The following is a 17,506-nucleotide window of genomic DNA, read 5'->3' as shown; positions in this document are numbered from 1 at the left end:
ATTTTACTTTATTTTTCCTTCCCTTCCCCTATGTCCATCTGTTTTGTTTCTTAAATTCCACATATGAGTGAAATCATATGGTATTTGTCTTTCTCTGACTAACTTATTTAGCTTAGCATAATACCCTCTAGTTCCATCCACATCATTGCAAATCTGGCCACTATTTCTTTGCTTCAAACCTTGCAATGGCTTATAATCCGTTCATTCATTCATTCATTCACTCACTCACTCAATTATTCAACAAACATTTTTGAGAGTCTGTTATATTTTAGGAACCATTCTAGGTGCTGGTGGTACAGGCAGAAAACAAGACAGACAAGATCCCTGTTCCTGTGGAACTTACATTCTAAGGGAGTCAAGATTAACATCCTACCAGATAAAGCTCCAATGCCTTATCTTGGCATTCAGGGACCTCAGGAGCTCACTGTTCATCCTGAGCTCCAGTGCATAGACCCCCTCTGGGCTCTTGGACACACTTTGTGTCTTTTCTCCACCTCCACCTCTGGACACCACTTTTCACTTACTCTCCACCCATGTATGCCTCAGGGCAGTGGTGAAAGGTCTTATCCAAAGACATATAGCCACTAAGCACTGAAGTTTGTATTCAATCCATATAAGATGGCTCTAAAGCCTGGTGTTCTTGTATGTATATTCCAGGTTCTGGGCATACAGTAGGGGCTCCAAAGCTACTTTTTGGTGGACCATGGTCTCATATTTATTTTCCCTTCCTTTGACACCATCCCAGGCCAAGGCATATTTCTTCTAGTTAACCCGAACAGCAGATCATAGAGTTTGCTTTCAAACGTTCTAAGACCAGGTTCCAGAGTAACCCTATTCAATGGAGAATCAGTGTGAGGGACAGGTGGGGCTTGAGGGGTCCTTGTGAGATGAGGAAACTCCAGGGGCTTTGGGTTTGTCATAGACTCCAGGGTTTCTGGGGGTTGCTGAGTATTCTGTAGACTGTGGTAATTCCATGGACAGTGGGGACTCCAGGTAGGCATGTAGTCTTCACAGGCTTCATCAGTTCCAGTTTATTTTGCTTTTTTCTGGAAGTTTAGGGTAAGGGATGCTACAGAGCAGGGCAAAGAAAGAAGGATGTTGAACAGGTCTAGAAGTGAAGTATCCAAATCTTAAAAAGAAAGAATCCTGTCTCTCTCTTTGAGCACAGAATTACAGTAATGTGGAGCAGACACTGGCTTTACCTTTTCTCAGAATCTCATGATTGGAGTCTGCAACTCTGTCTTCTCCTGCTGGTCCTCCGTGTGCATTCCCAGCACCAGGAGTCCACCCAGTGTTCCCGACTCCTCTGGGAAGTTCTGCTTGACTTCCCCAGGTAGGGTCAGTCCCTCCTTCCTCTGGGCAACCATAACCCCCATCTTGGCCCTGTTACTGTAAGGCTGCCTTTCCACCAGCCTGATTGCTCTCTGAGGGCAAGGCCTGGGTCTCACCCATTTCTGAGACACCAGCATGGAGGTTAAGAGATACTGTAGGACATTTTGGTGGAATTTAACAGATGCATGATTTACCCACAAAGTGTATAAACCAGCTCCTAGTGCAGAGGGCAAGGAGGGCAGCAGGGCATTTCTGGTCCTAGAGAATTATAAATGGTAAATAACAGCGAGGCCTGTCTCTTCCAAGCCCTGCTGAGGATATGGGGTTCAAGGTAAATGAAGGAGTACCTTGGCTTTGGGCTGGTCTCCAAGCACTTCAGGCTAACATGGGCCTGTGGCATCTACAGACCGTGTTGACCACAACCTGCCAGACACTCAGAGTTTGGTTTGGTTTCTACTCTGTTGCCACAACCACTGTTAGGGGCTCTTTTGACCCCCTTCTCAATGTGGATTCAGTGTGAAGGGGTGTGTGTGTGTGTGTGTACATTGCTGATTCTAATTAGTCTTTATTTCTCTTAATTTTCATCCTTCTTCCCTTTATCATCTATAAGATAATCTGCCAGCATATTCTGGCATTCTAGATGCCCTATAAGATTGAGGATAATAATTCCTTTAAACACTGTATGTGTCACTCCTTGTGAGTCTTACTGCCATTATTCTGATAGACTAGATTCCAGGCACAATGGATACCCACCAATATCTGCTTCTCTGAAGATGGGCTGATTGTGGATTTTCCTGGCTCTTGAGGCTTCAGAGGCATCTTGGCTTCTTGGCTTGCTCTGACTTTAGGGTTGTTTGTTGCTTTGACCACTGCAACTTTCTTTGACAGCTTCACTCTGATATATTTCATTCTAAGGAAATGACCCCCCGATCAGTTCTGGCTCTCTGCCCCTCAGTGGGCTCTAGCCTCGACCAGAAGTTCTGGTTTAGAGCTTCAGTGACACCATTGGCTTGCTGTGTTGTTGAAGGCAAGCCACACAGCCTCTCTGGGAATTGGTTTCATCCTCTGTAAAATGGGGAGACCTTGCTTATCAGGCTGTGGGGCTCAGATGAGGTCAGCTCTGAAAGGGCTTTGCAAACTGTAAAGGGTTGTTATTGGTCTTTAAGTCCAGCTGATTATACACCTTAAAGATAGCTCCCCAGTTTGCCCTGCTGCCTTGTGCCTCTTTCTTCTCACCCCTTACAGTCAATCAGTCCCAGGTCCCATCTCTCTGACTGCCCCTCATCACTTGCCTGGCTCAAACCTGGCTCTTCGCTGTGTAGTCGGTGGCACCAACTTCCTGCCTGGTGTCAGGCCTTGGGCTCTTGCTCTTTGGTCTGTGTACAGACACCTTGCCCTAGGAGCTTTCCTTCCCACTTTAGCACTGTTCCATGGCTCCCAACTGAGGATCGAGTCCGAGATGCTCAGACTGGCCAGAGGCCCCTCTGCCAAACTCTCTGGCCTGACCTCTGGCAACTCTGCCCTTCTCATTCTGGGCTTCTAGCCAACACATTTAGCCAACTTTCAAGAGTCTCTATGAACTAACACCAAGAAGCCTTTTCAACTCCATCTTTAGCCATTTCCTCTCACTCTCTATGCACCTGACATTGCACAAAGACACTGGCAATTCCTCAAATGTGTCTCTGGGGTACGCATATACTACTTTCCACCAAACAAATGACAGCCCGCTTCAGACAGCACCCCCCAGGGACTCCGCTGGCTTCTCCAGGGCTGCCACTTCCTCCTTTATGCAATTTGCTGAAAACCTCTGTCCTTTGAACCTCTTAGTGGCTCAGCATAGTGCTGATGGCCCTGGACTGTGGTGACCATGTTTGGTGCCTTCTTCCCTTGCCAGACCCTAAGCTCCTTGGGGGCAAGGGCCCTGTCTTTCCCTTTCCATGCCAGCCTTGCAGGGCCTGCCAGGTAGAATTTTATCCCTGGTACTCACATGAGTGGGGCAAAGCAGAGGAATAGCAGGGCAGTTGCAATGGCTCCATACACAAGGCCCTGGATCAGCCCGTTAATGAAAGTCTTGCCCGGCGAAGACCTCTCTCCTGGAAAAAGATAGCCTGTGAGAAAGACTTCTCCTCTGAGGTCTTGAAATCTGAGCCAAAGCTCTGCTCCCTCCCCATCCCACTCTTCCTCACCCAGTCACTGGGCCCCCTCTACCCTCACTTGGTAGCAGCAGGATGCTCAAAGCGTGGGTTCCATTTTTGTTCTTCCCCTTACAGAGAAGCCTCGTGCTCATTCTTGGCTGCTCTGTCAGGCTGATGGTGCTGTTGGCCCAGGGGGCAATTATGGTGGAAGTCACCTGGAGGCTGCCATCTGTGTTGTTCACACCTACAGGAGTACCTCCCATCCACCACTGCACAGAGGGTGTGGGGATCCCATGGAAGGAACAGCTGCACTGCAGAGTCTTCTCCAAGGAACAAGAGGAATAGAGCAGCCTGGCGGGTGCTGTGGGGAGGGAGGGTCAGCAGTCAGCAAGGCATCCTGACTTCCTGTCTCCACTTCCTCCAGGACCCAGCATTTTCCTTATTCGTGATTCCCAAGGAGCTTCGGAAAGACCTTCTGGAAGCCCAGAGGAGCTGGGCTTCTCAGACCAGTTTCCCTTCATCCTCTCTCCTCACACTGGACCTAATGGCAAGGGAGCTTTCTGAGGATCTACATGGCTTCTGACCCCTTACCTGACCCCCCGCCAGCCCCAGGCTAGACTTCCTCATCTCAGCTCCTACTTTCCTCTTCCTCCCATCTCTCAGGCTCTGCTCCTTCCTAGCTCCACCTGTGATCAATTTCTCCTTTGTCTGTGACTGCCTGGATGCCGTTGGCTAAGTCACTTCCCCTTTCTTTGTTCTTTCCCAGTTTGGAAAATAGGGGTATTCATTGAACTTGTATCCTATTATCATGAATGTAAGAATGAATGCCCTAAGGTTGAGAGTGTTCCTAGCTGAATATATGGTAAAGTGTTACCCATTCAGTAAACAGAACACCTTTCTAGACTTCTTTCTTCCCAGTCCCAGGTGGCCTTTGATTGAGTATTCATCCTAAGCAGAGATTGCTTTGGCATTTTCTGGGTAAGAACATTCACGACTGCCTCACTCTACATAGAATAGGTAGGATATATTGTCCACTTGGTGACTTTTGTCATTTAATAAGGAGTAGTCACACTCTACAAGGTCTCCAATGAGGAATCAGTTCTTAGTGTTTCCTACTTTTTCACTGGAGTTGTTTGAGGTTACTGGAAGAAAGGGGTTAATTTTCTCTTAAACAGTAACCCTTGATTTTGACTTTTCATCTGGGTCACTTGGGGGGGATGAGGAATTTGCAGGGATTCTCCCCCACTGCTGTCCTCTGGATTATTTATTTTTACCATCTGGGAAAGCATGCCTGTGGACAGTGGCTGACAGATATGGGAAACCTGACGAACCCTGGGCCTTCCAGCTCCTAATGCTCTCATACCTTCAACCACCTTGTCTGAGTGCCCACCCTTACACCCAACTCCACTCCCTGGCCCAATCTGCTATTCACCTCAGCCACTCCCAGCCCTGCCAGGACCCGGCACACAGATGTTTAGTCCATGTTGGTTATTTAGTACTCTACACCCTTATGTCCTCTCTTCTCATACCCTTGCAGCCCAGTCCGCCCCAGTCCTGGAGCCTCAGGCACCCCCAGCACCGTCTTTCGTCCCACTCACCCAGCTGTGGCAGTGGTCCTGCCATCTACAGCAGCAGTGGTCCTCAGGAAGAGGAGGGGCCAGGGCCTTCGCCGCAACTGGCTCTCACATCAGAGCCGTGTGGTTCAGAAGATGAGATGACGAGTAACTGAAAGGATGTGGGGATGGGAGAGCAGAAAGTATTCTTAGCAAGCCAGGGGCTTCTGTCTCTGGTCATCCTAGAGGACTGTTCACCCTCAGAAGCAGGAATTATGTGGGATGAGACGTTCAAGAGCATCTAGGGACAAGCAGCACTCCTACGATCTCTGTGAGGCCTCAATTCCATGTGTCCTCTCTCCTCTGGTCTTTCCCTCCCAGTCCCAGCCCACTTGGGAAAAGCTCAATTACAAAGTCTTTGGGTTCTGTCTCAAAGCTAACAGGGATTCATGGAAGGGCTGTGTACCTCAGAGGGACAGGGCCAGTCTGGGTGTTTGGAATAACCCACTGGGGACACAGGAGAAATGGCTCAGACTGGAGCGACTCAGGCCAGGTGGCCAGGGAGGAGCCTGGAGCGGTGGTTGGGAAAGAATGACATGCTTGAGTTAGTGTGTGGGTCGTGAGGGATGGAGAGGATGGGACAGCCTTAACAGATCCTTTGGGAAAATGAAAATGGACAGGAATTCCTACTGCTGATAGGAAAAGTCCCAAACTTCTTTGCTTTGCAAATGAGGTTCTCTACAATTTTACCTCACCCTTGCTTTCTGTCTCCCTGTGCCTTTCCTAACATTTTCCAGGCCAAAGGGAAAATGCTGCCTTCTCCAATTTCACCCTAATCATCCTTCTCCCGTCATTCAGGGATTTCTCCCATTCACAGCTCTTCCTCTTGCACCTCAGCTCCATCCACATTCACGTCCTACTTCAATTTCAGAGCTGGGTTCAGTGCCACGACCTGCATGCAGCCTTTCCTGATCTCCCTACCCAGTCAGAAGTGAGTAAATCTCTCCCCTTCCAGAATTACCAGCTTGTTTCATTTGTTGTTTTTTGAGGAAAGAATCAGTTTTTTCCTTCTACTAGAGCTGTTTGTTTTTGTGCAGCCAGACACCAACTACTTACCCTGCTCTTCGTTCCTAACAAATCCAGCTTTGCTTGGGGGTGCAATGTTCTAAGGCAAAGCACCGCTTTGTCTAGACTCCTTTGTAGTTAACGTGGGGCACGTGATGTTGTTTTAGTGGAAGTGAGCTGGGGATTCCTGGGAAAGTTTTCCTTTCCTGATATTCTCATTTCCTTCTTCCTTGTTCCTTCCTCCCCCTTCCTCCCTAAAATACGGATAAGACACTGGAGGTGGAGCAGCCATTTGGCAACCATGAGGTAACCGTGAGGATGAATGCCACTCCTGAAGGACATTCTTGCAGAACAGTGTGAGGAGCCTGGTCCCTGATGGCCTTGTGGAACTGCTACACCAGCTCCGTGCAGCCTACCTCTGCGCATCTCCTTACATGAGGAAGACACACTCTTATCTGGTTGGGTCACTTTAGTTGGGAAACTAACGAAATATCTTAGAAGAGAATCTACCTGAGACTGGGCTCTTTAAGGGAAGGCCCTACATCAAACAGACCTTTGTGACCTCAGAAGACCTTAGAAAATGACCTTTGATAGTCACTGATAAAATGTTCAAATGTCAATCTCACTTTTCATGAAACTATCCTCCCCCACCCACTTTTTTTGGCAAAGCATTGATTTAAGAGCATGAGCCCAGGATCTGAGCACTGATTATGTAAGCTATGTCACTGATTCACTGGAGGACCACAGACGAATCCTTTCCCTCATCTCTTCATCAATTCCTGGACAAGGCAGGATGAGGGGATGTTTCCCCAGTCTATAATACCTTGTGGCAGACACTGCTGGCTTCTGACCCAACGGGTTTCCCAGCACCATTGTCCCTGTTGCCTCCACTACAGAGACTGAAGATAATAAATATTAATGTTCCCAAGTTCCCTTACATGTGTGTCCTGGTAGTCAGGTGACATGGTTCTGGTCAAAGAAAAAAACCTTCCCAACCATATTGATATTTTACTGTTCAGAAAGGTCACTTAAACCTAGAAGGGAAAAAGAAAGCAAAACCCTAAAATTGAACACAAGCAAGATCTAGTAAACAAATGAAAACAATGATAACAGAACGATTCTGGAAGAATATCTATTTCATGTAACCTTTGAACGCAGGGCTCTAGCTATACGGTCTTAAGGGAGAGAAAGAAAGCTACCAGTATTGATATTGTAATTCTGAAACTATTTATGTTTTAAAGATTTTCACAGTAAGGAAAAAGAGAAACAATATAAAATACAATAATTTAAGAGAAGAAGTTAAAGTTTAATTTTAATTGGCAATATTGGTACAAACACTTGGTTTAAAAAAACAAATTCTATTTCCATATTCTGTTCATTGAAAGAGCCTAGGAGCAATGACACATCCGTAGTGATAAACATGCCTAGCACCTATATCTTGGTTTCTAAATAATATTCATCAGTGTGCTGGAGCCTGCATAAACCAACTTAAAAAAAAAAAAAACTGATCATTAAATTTTTAAGAATATTGCAAGCTGGTTATCAAACACAGTCATTATTATAATTTAAATGATATAACTCATAAGCACATTATATTAAAAAATAAGGTAATAATTAGGGGCACCTGGGTGGCTCAGTCAGTTAAGCGTCTGCCTTCGGCTCAGGTCATGATCCCAGGGTCCTGGGATCGAGTCCCGCATCAGCCTCCCTGATCAGGGGGGAGTATGCTTCTCCCTCTCCCTCTCCCCCTCCCCCCTGCTCATGCTCTCTTTCTCTCTCTTGCTCGCTCGCTCTCAAATAAAATAAAATCTTTAAAAAAAACCCAAAGGTAATAATTTCTTGAAACTGATTACTTCCTAATTTTTCTAGTACATCTCACTGTTATCTGTGTTCTTGAGGTTATTTACATCTATTGTATTACATCTATTGTATCTGTATGATGGAAATACTACATAATGGTATGTTACTGGATCTCTTCCTAACTCATAACAACATGAGTTGGTAGCTTGAAACTGTCTATGGTGAGTGTCTACACAGCGGAAGTTGGCAATGCTACAATTCAGGACTTATTTTTCCCTTTGAAGATCTGGTTATTAAATATTAGCATACCATTGCTAATATTTCCCACTCAAAGGAAACCATTCATCTTGCAACAGCCTTCCATAAACCAAACAGCTCTTTGTTGGTGATTTGAGAGCTATTCATTGCTACCACCCAAGTGGCAATAGGATCTGGCAGCTCCTCAGGTGTTAAAAGAGGGGAAGAAAGACCACCTGCTCCTGAATACATTGAGTACCTCCTCATATTCCCTTGGTAGCATGTTCCTCTACAAACCATTTCCATTTTATTACTGAGCTCTTCTGGGCATGGCCTTACTAATTAGCATGTTTATCCAACATTGCCAAAGATAATCATGAGTATTTCAGGTTTCAGGATTATTTTACTTCCTTTAGTCCTATGGGCAGTTTCAATCAAAGCCCAGTAGCCAACTCGTTTTCTCTCAAATGGAAATTTTCTGATTAAAAAAAAATCCCAGTGGTCGCCACTGGGTGGTGCTCACTGGCTTTTGTCATAAACTGCAGTCTGCATAAGGACTCCAAGACTTCGTTCTAGTAATTTTATGGTTAGGGGCTAGCCATATTCCCAAATGTAAAATATGTGTCATCCAAAATCCAAATAAACCAATCAAACACTAGGCTCTGACATGTTTTTTTTTTTTTCCACCAGATATCCTGTATTTTTCAAATTAATAACCTGTGGGGCTTGGGCAAGTTTATTGGTTCCCATTTAGCATGTCCAATCAATAGTGGTTGAAGGGAGAATTTACACGCCTCCTGTTTCATGATACTAGGTAAGGGAAACGTTCCCCAGTCAGACACAGTATCTACTTATATTTAGATAAAGGAGGAGACACAATCGCTTTACATAAAATCTGTTTAAGTGTTCCATTTTTCATCTAAACCCTCACTTTAACCCCCTCAATCCTTGTATTCTCATATCTTCCCAATCTAACTACAGTTCTCACTAGGACTCACAATGCATGGGCCTCCCAGCTTAAGGAATCCCAGATATATCTCTTCTCCAGACCACTTTATCACTAATGTGCCTATGGCTTTGAGTCTCCAGCTGGGCATGGAGCCAAGGAAACCTACCAATTTTTATCTTGATTAGATAATGGAATCATCATCTCAGGCAATCTGAAGTTAGGGTCCCATTGTCACATTTGCGTTCTGGCTTTTGAAATTCCTCTAACCTAGGGTAACTAGAACAGACTTGATTAGGATCCTTCAAAGTTGAGGGACCAGCTGGGGTTCCCCCTGGTCCACCCAAACTCCAAGAGCTCTGCACTAAGACCTTTGTTTTGATCCCATCAATGTCCACTCTATTTCTTAAGAACTGTTTAAAGATTTCCCTCTCCATTGGGATGAGTCCCTTTGACACTTCCCTTCATCTTTCCTGTTTTTTAAAAAGATATTTATTTATTTATTTATTTAAGAGAGAGATTGCATGAGTGGGGGGAGGACCAGAGGGGGAGGGACAAGCTGAGTGTGGAGCCCAACATGGAGTTTGATCCCACGACTCTGAGATCATGACCTGAGCCAAAATTAAGAGTTGGATGCTTAACCGACTGAGCCACACAGGGACCCCTCCCCTTCATCCTTCTTCATTCTCCTGTGAATCACTCTAATTTTCCTTGCTACCTATTGTTTCAACATGGCTTTTCCCTTTAGTAGCAGCCCTGTGGCTAGTAGCCATAGCTCAGACGGGACAGAACCCAAGCTTGGCCCAGTGTCAGGATCCACCCCAGCCCTTTTCTTTACTTTCATTTTAGCTATTACAGATAAAAATAACCAAAGGATTGTATATTTAGCTTGTTTCTTGAGATTTTGAATTTCTTTACGCATCCAGTGAGTCAACTCTTCCAGAGTTGGATCCATAATTTAAAAAAAAAAAAAATTGGTAACATTAACCTCCTGTGACTCATTGTAGAACAGTTGCATTTTCATGCCCATAAGTGACTTTGGGGACATGAAAGCTTCATCTTCCCCTGACTTCATATCCTTGCTCTTCCCAAAATTTATGTTTCACTGAGCCAGGTTTTCACAAATCTAATTTCTGATGCCAACTGCAAAGTTAGTGAACAGTCCAAAAAGATGCCCTCACTTCTGACACCAACTGCAGATTTCAAAGGTCTCTAAAACTACCCTCACTTCTAACACCAATTGTGAGTTTTAAGGTCCTCAAGACTACTCAAGCTGTTATACTCACGATTATTGTTTATTGCAACTAAAGGATACAGATTAAAATCTGCCCAGGGAAGAAGCATATAGGGCAGAGTCCAGGAAATTTCCAACCAGAGAGTTTCCAGCTGCCCTCTCCCTGTGGAATCATGGGCAGTATAACTAATATTTCCTGGTAATGATGTGTGACAATATGCATGGAATATGACAACCGGAGAAGCTCGCCTGAGCCTGGTGCCCAGAGTTTTTATTGGACCTTAATCATATGGGCATGATTGACTGCCCCCATGGCTGACCTTAAGTCTCCACCTCCAGCTCCTTCTTTAAAAAACAAAAAAGATTTTATTTATTTGAGAGAAAGAGAGAAAGCACAAGCGGGGGGCGGGGGGGGGGCAGAGGGAGAGGGAGAGAGAAGCAGAGCTGACATGGGGCACAATCCCAGGACCCTGAAATCATGACCTGAGCTGAAGACAGCCACTTAACCGACTGAGCCACGCAGGTGCCCCTCCATCTCCAGCTCCTTCTTGGTGAGCTGATACCACATGATCCAAAGACCCCATTCTAAATCATATTGTTACATGATCTGGTGTGGCCAGCCCCTGCTCCTAATCACACTTTCAGACTATTCAGTGTGATGCCCCCCAGGCAAACAAAGACGCTCCTGTCAGGAATGACATTCTAGGGATTTAGAGATTATCTTCCAGAAGCCAAGGGCAAAGGCCAGACCTTTCTTCAGGCTAGGTTAAATACCTTACTACACAGAGTGATAAATGCCAAATCCAAGGTAGCAGTTATTTCCAGGTTTGAGTGGGAAACATATTTGGGGAAAGGATAAAGAGGCAGTGTTTTAAATTTTAAGTTGGGTAGCAGATACATGCTCTTGTAATACCATTTTACACCTTTCTATTTGTCTGAAATATTTCATAATACGTAAATGAAAATTTGATCATTGTCATTTATATGAAAGTTTTACGTATGTGTATTATATGTAAATATATATGCTCATATATAAGTTATATGTTCATATATAATACATGAATACATAAACATAAATAAAACAAAGATCTGGAAAGATACATAGTATGCTGGTAGCAGTACTTACCTATGGGTAGAGTAGTGATTAGAGAAAAGATGAAGTAGGGCTGTCAGTTTTTATTCTGTACACTTTGGCATTGCTTGACACATAAGTATGCATTCATGTATTACAACCAATTCTTTTCATAAAGATGACTCAGTAAATGAAAACAAAGACAGGATTGCATAAGTAGGCCATAATGAAATTTTAAAATATTTTAAACTAATCTATTTAGCTACTAATACCCACCAATTTCACATGTACATCATCCCGTTTATCCTCCCAAGAACCTGAGACACTGAATATACACACAATGGCCATACCATATATGACCCTCGAGCCTCAACTATCTGGCATATATGACTCTGATTTTGCACTTCGCGCAAACGAGTCACTTTGCAGCAACGAGTCCAGGAAGCCAAACCACAATCTCTGCAGCAACTGGCCCCGAATGGTCAGAACTTGGTCAATGAGCACCAGGTTCCCTATTTTTTGCCCCTGCTTCCAGCTCAGAACCAATCACAGAAAGTCAAATCTGCTCCCAATCCAATCACATAAGATGCCCCCACTTCTAATTGGCTAAACTTTAGCTTCCCCATGATCACAATCTCTAATCCGACCCTATCTGAAACTTCTTTTTCCCACTGTGCTGCCTGCCTTTGAGTCATTGGCCGAATGCAAGGGATGGTGGCTGACTCTCTTGTTACAGCAAGCTCTGAGTAAGTAATTTGTTCGTTCTCATTTGGGTAGTCTTCATTTATTTCCAGAAACCCTGAGGAATTAAGTCTTATGATTTCCTCCTTATGGGGGAGGAAACTGAAGCTTGGAGAAATAAGGAATTTTCTTAATGCACTGAGCAAGTATAGTTGGAGACAGATTTAAAATTCAAGTTCCTCCTTCTCCACACCAACTTTCTTTTTTTTTAAAGATTTTATTTATTTATTTGAGAGAGAGCGAGAGAGCACGAGCGGGGCAGGGGAAGGGCAGAGGGAGAGGAGAAGCAGAGGTCCTGCTGAGCAGGAAGCCCAATGTGGAGCTCAATCCCAGGACCCCGAGATCATGACCTGAGCCAAAGGCAGACGCTTAACCGACTGAGCCACCCAGGCATCCTGGCACTGTTTTTAAAATATATTCAAAATCTCACCACTTATCAGTCACCTCCACTGTGGCCACCCTGGCCCACACCACCATCCCCTCTCACCCAGATTGCTACAGTCACCTGCTCACCTTTAGTCCCTGTCCATTCTATTCCCCACAGTGGCAGCCAGAGGGAACCTATCAACGTCTCAGCAAGATCCTGCCCCCTCTCTGCTCAAAACTCTCCAGTGGCTCTCATCTCACTCAGAGTAAAAGTCAAAGTGCTGCGCAAAGCCCTCTCCCGTTGCCTCTCTGCCCTCACCTCCTGCCACTCTGTGGAGGCTCTCTACTTCAAACACAGTCTGCTTCCTCTAATGAGTCTCAAGAAGCACAATACCTAGTGACAGCACTCTCACTCTTTCCCTCCAGCAACCAGCATTTTGAGCTTTATGCCCGGCACCGTCCTAGGGATAAGGCGGTAACCAAGAATGAGACAATCCCTGTCCTCATTCTAGTGTGGATGGCAGACAATAAACCAGTTGGCAATCAAGATAATTTGATAGCCATTAAGTCCTACAGAAGAAAAATAATGCAGGATAATAGGATAGAGGGTTATGGGACGGGGGACAGTGGGGAAACAGTCTAGGTAGGGTGGTCAGAAAAGTCCTCTTTGAGGAAGTGACATCTGAGCAGAAACCCAGAGGCAGGAAAGCCACATCTGCTCCCTTTTTGCACAGCCCAGTCCCCCCCTTCTCTGATTTAAAGCCCCGTCTTAGATGTTGGAATGAGCCCTGTCTGGGTCCTGTCCCAGGCTTTGCAAGTAAATCACTGAATAACCTTGGTCAAGTGTTTTCTCCTCTCTGCTTTTCCTTTGATTCCCTCATCTGTAACACGAGTGGGGTTTATGATTTGAGATGAGTGATCCGTCCAGCTCTAAAATTCTGGTTTCTTCTGGCTCTTCTCTGCCAGGCTTTAGACATGGCATGACTCCTCAGGCACCCTCTCTTCTCCCCCCACCCCGTACATTCCCTTTGCCCATCACTTCTCTCCACTTACCTTTGGCTCTGTTCCAAGGGCTCCAGAATATTCTTTGTCCTCAGCACACTCCCGACTGTGTGTTTCCTTGGCAGAGCCCAAGGGGTATAAAGGGCTTTCCGGACTTGCTGTGGAAAAGACTCACTTTTGGACGACTGACCTACTTAGGCTGACTGGAAAGCTGATTTTCTAGGAAAACCAAAGACTAACAGTGAAGCTGATTAACTGGCTTACACTTGGGACAACCGTGGGACCGACGACCGAGCGCCTTCCAGGGGGATTAACTGATTAAGAGACTGATTCAGAGGGAGCATAATTGACTGACTGACAGGGCAGGCTACCAAGGGGGTGGATTATCTGACTACCTCATTAACTGGTTTGCAGGGGGACTACCTGTTGACTCCTAGCCGCACTAATCCGATCATTAATCCACAGACCACCTGGTGATCCGCCTGGCTGCCCTTGAGGCTGACCAGGTGAGCCACCTGATGGCAGGTGGACGCAGTCAGGCTCCTGGTGAACGAGGGGCTGAAGAGCCAGCGCGGCTCTCAAGGGGCCTCGGCGGCTGACGGATCCAGAGGTCTCCGTCCCACAGCGAGGCTCGAGGGGCCGCTCTGAGCCTAACCGTGTCTCTCTCCCACGCCCCCCCCACCCGCCCCCACAAACCTCACTGTCGAGCATGGGACCGCCTGACTGACAGAGAAGCCCCGCTTTCCTGGAAGCCCAGTTTGGGCAGTTCCAACACAAATCGCGCACTCAACCGTTGCCAGGAAAGCCAACCGGCCCGGACTGGCTCGCGAGGCCAGCCGCCTTTCATCTGCGGCTCGCGGAAGGCTGTGGAGCGGAGGGAGTCTCCCTTGGTCCTGCCCTCGGGCCTTGCATGGGCGTGTCTACCCTGCAGCCAATCAGCGGTTGCATGGGCCTATACTACAGCCAATCAGCGTCCGGACAGGCCTATACTGCAGGCAATCAGCGACTACACACCTATTCCTCAGCCAATCAGAGGCTGCACGCGCCCTTACGCTGCGGCCAATCAATGAGGCAGCTGCAGCCCGGCAAGCAGGACTTGAACCAACCAGTAGCGGCGGGCAGTGCCGTGAGAATGTGGGTTCCCGTCTTCTTTCTAGAGAGGCTTTTCTTGATGTTGCTCACGAAGACCACTCCACTTTCTTCACTCTGATGGCTCAGTTCCTCGTTCTACTCATTAAACACTTTTCTTAACCATTGAACATTTTCAAAGCACTGCTACTAGATTATAGTTTTGCTTACGGTCTGACTACTTCACTAGAATGCAAGCTCACTGTGGGCAAAGTTTTGTTCTGTCTTTTTTTCACTGTGGTTTCTTGCATGCTTGGAATATTGCGGATATTTAATGTTCATCAATACGTTTTCATTTAATCATGAACAGGCCGAGGGGGAAGGAACTCAGAGTTTCATATTAGCAGTATTAGACTCATCTTGCTGAAATATAGCTCTGACCATGTATCCCCTGTATGTATGTGCTCTATCTCCCCTACTAGACCGTAAGCTCCTTCTGGGCAGGATCTGTGTCAGACTCGTCTTTGTATTTTCCATAGTACCTATCAATAAATATTTCTTAAATGGACAACAACAACAAAAAAGTTTCATGTTAGCCATGTGTTTATTTTTTTTATTTTTATTTTTTTTTAAAGATTTTATTTATTTATTTGAGACAGAGAGCACATGAGAGGGGTGAGGGTCATAGGGAGAAGCAGGCTCCCTGCCGAGCAGGGAGCCCAATGCGGGACTCGATCCAGGGACTCCAGGATCATGACCTGAGCCGAAGGCAGTCGCTTAACCAACTGAGCCACCCAGGCGCCCAGCCATGTGTTTAGTTGGTCAGATACTGCCAGAGAATTTTCCAAAGCGGACAAACCAGTTTATACCCGTGGAGCAACCCATGAGTTACAGATGCTCCACATCCTTGTCAACACCTGATAATAACTAATCTTTAATTTTAGCCATTCTGGTGTTTGTGTAGTGATACTTTATTGTAGTTTTAATTGCACATCTCTGAGGGGTAATGTTATTTTTATGTTTTTTTTAATTGAAGTTTAATCAACATACAATGATATATTAGTTTTAGGAGCACAATATAGTTGTTCAACAATTCTATACATACTCAGTACTCATCACCCTAACTGTATATTTTATTATTATTTTTTTTAAGATTTTATTTATTGGGGCGCCTGGGTGGCTCAGATGGTTAAGCGTCTGCCTTCGGCTCAGGTCATGATCCCAGCATCCTGGGATCGAGTCCCGCATCGGGCTCCCTGCTCAGCAGGGAGCCTGCTTCTCCCTCTGCGTCTCTCTCTCTCTCTCTGTCTCTTACGAATAAATAAATAAAATCTTAAAAAAAAAAAAGATTTTATTTATTTATTTGACAGAGACACAGCAAGAGAGGGAACACAAGCAGGGGGAGTGGGAGAGGGAGAAGCAGGCTTTCCGCTGAGCAGGGAGCCCGATGCGGGGCTCAATCCCAGGACCCTGAGATCATGACCTGAGCCGAAGGCAGACGCTTAATGACTGAGCCACCCAGGCGCCCCCTAACTGTATATTTTAATCCCCATTCTCTATTTCACTCATCCCCCCACCACCACCTGCAACCACCAGTTTGTTCTCAGTATTTAAAAGTATATTTTTTGTCTTTTTTCTTTGTTTGCTCATTTGTTTTGTTTCTTAAATTCCACATATGAGTGAAATCATATGGTATTTGTCTATGTCTGACTTATTTCACTTAGCACTGTACCCTCCATGTCCATCCATGTTGTTGCAAATGGCAAAATCTCATCCTTTTCTATGGCTGAGTAATGTCCCATTGTATACATGTACCACATCTTCTTTATCCATTCATCTATCAGTGGACACTTGGGTTACCTACACATCTGAGCTATTATAAATAATGTTGCAGTAAGCACAGGGGTGTATATATCTTTTTGAATTAGTGGGTTTTTTTCCTTTGGGTAAATACCCAGTGTGGAATTACTGGATATATGATAATTCTATGTTTAATTTTTTGAGGAAATTCCATACTGTTTTCCACAGTGGCTGCAGCATTTTGCATTCTCATCAGCAATGCACAAAGGTCCCAATTTCTCCACAACTTTATCAACCTTATTTTTTCTGGTTTTGATAATAGCCATCCTAATAGGTATGAAATGGTATCTCATTCTGATCTTGATTTGCATTTCCCTCATGACTAGTGATGTTGAGCGCCTTTTCATGTGTTTACTGCCCATTTATATATCTTCTTTGAAGAAATGTCTATTCAAGTCCTTCACCATTTAAAAAATTGGGTTATCATATTTGTTTTTGAGTTGTAGGGCCTCTTTCTATATTGTGGATGTTAATCCTTTATCAGATATCTGATTTGCAAATGTTTCCTCCCGTTCTGTGAGTCCTTTTTCACAATGTTAAAAGTATCATTAGAAGCACAAAAATGTTCAATTGTGATGAAGTTCAATTTATCTCCTTTTTCTTTTGTTGCCTGTGTTTGTTGTCATATCTAAAGGATACTGGTCTGTAGTTTCATTTTGGTATCAGGATAAACTTGGCCTCATTGAATGAGTTAGGAAGTATTCCTTCCTCTTTGATCTTTTTGGAAGAGTTTGAGAAGGGGTGGTATTAATTCTTCTTTATTATTTTTTTTCTAAAGATTTTATTTTTAAGTAATCTCTACAGCTAATGGGGGTCTCAAACTTAGAACCCCAAGATCAAGAGTCACATGCTCTACCAACTGAGCCAGTCAGGCATCCCTAGGTCTTTAAATGTTTGGTAGAATTCACCCATGAAACCATCCGGTCCTGGGCTTTTTGATTACTGATCAATCTTACTAGTTATAGGTCTATCAGATTTTCTATTTCTTCATGATTGAATCTTGCTAGATTGTGTGTTTCTAGGAATGTGTTCATTTATCTAGGTTACCCAATTTGTTGGTATACAATTGTTCATAGTATGCTTTTATTATCTTTT

At 44.9% G+C, this 17,506-nt stretch overlaps 1 protein-coding gene and 1 long non-coding RNA gene across 4 annotated transcripts; one reads left to right on the top strand and one right to left on the bottom strand.

Annotated features, from left to right (window-relative positions):
* Positions 1–247: 247 nt before the first annotated feature.
* Positions 248–14,246, bottom strand: SIGLECL1 (SIGLEC family like 1). 3 transcript variants are annotated; one of them, XM_036104158.2, is made up of 7 exons: positions 14,180–14,246; positions 13,535–13,641; positions 5,066–5,192; positions 3,547–3,828; positions 3,320–3,425; positions 2,086–2,242; positions 248–1,069 (listed from the first exon to the last, which is right to left on the bottom strand). In XM_036104158.2, the coding sequence occupies exons 3-7, from the start codon at positions 5,088–5,090 to the stop codon at positions 1,055–1,057; spliced, it is 585 nt and encodes a 194-aa protein (XP_035960051.1). In that variant the 5' UTR covers positions 5,091–5,192; positions 13,535–13,641; positions 14,180–14,246; the 3' UTR covers positions 248–1,054. The 3 variants fall into 3 exon arrangements, with proteins under 3 accessions (XP_035960051.1, XP_035960049.1, XP_077919518.1); XM_036104156.2 differs by having other exon boundaries at positions 13,535–13,702; positions 14,180–14,242; XM_078063392.1 differs by lacking the exons at positions 13,535–13,641; positions 14,180–14,246 and adding an exon at positions 11,429–11,902.
* Positions 12,012–14,742, top strand: LOC118543279 (uncharacterized). The gene is made up of 2 exons (XR_004920988.2): positions 12,012–12,120; positions 13,949–14,742. It is a non-coding gene; the product is annotated as an uncharacterized LOC118543279 (long non-coding RNA).
* Positions 14,743–17,506: the final 2,764 nt, after the last annotated feature.

This window comes from Halichoerus grypus, chromosome 15, assembly GCF_964656455.1.
Source record: "Halichoerus grypus chromosome 15, mHalGry1.hap1.1, whole genome shotgun sequence".
In the NCBI taxonomy this organism is placed as follows: Eukaryota; Metazoa; Chordata; class Mammalia; order Carnivora; family Phocidae; genus Halichoerus; species Halichoerus grypus.
This window is presented reverse-complemented; position numbering and strand designations above follow the sequence as displayed.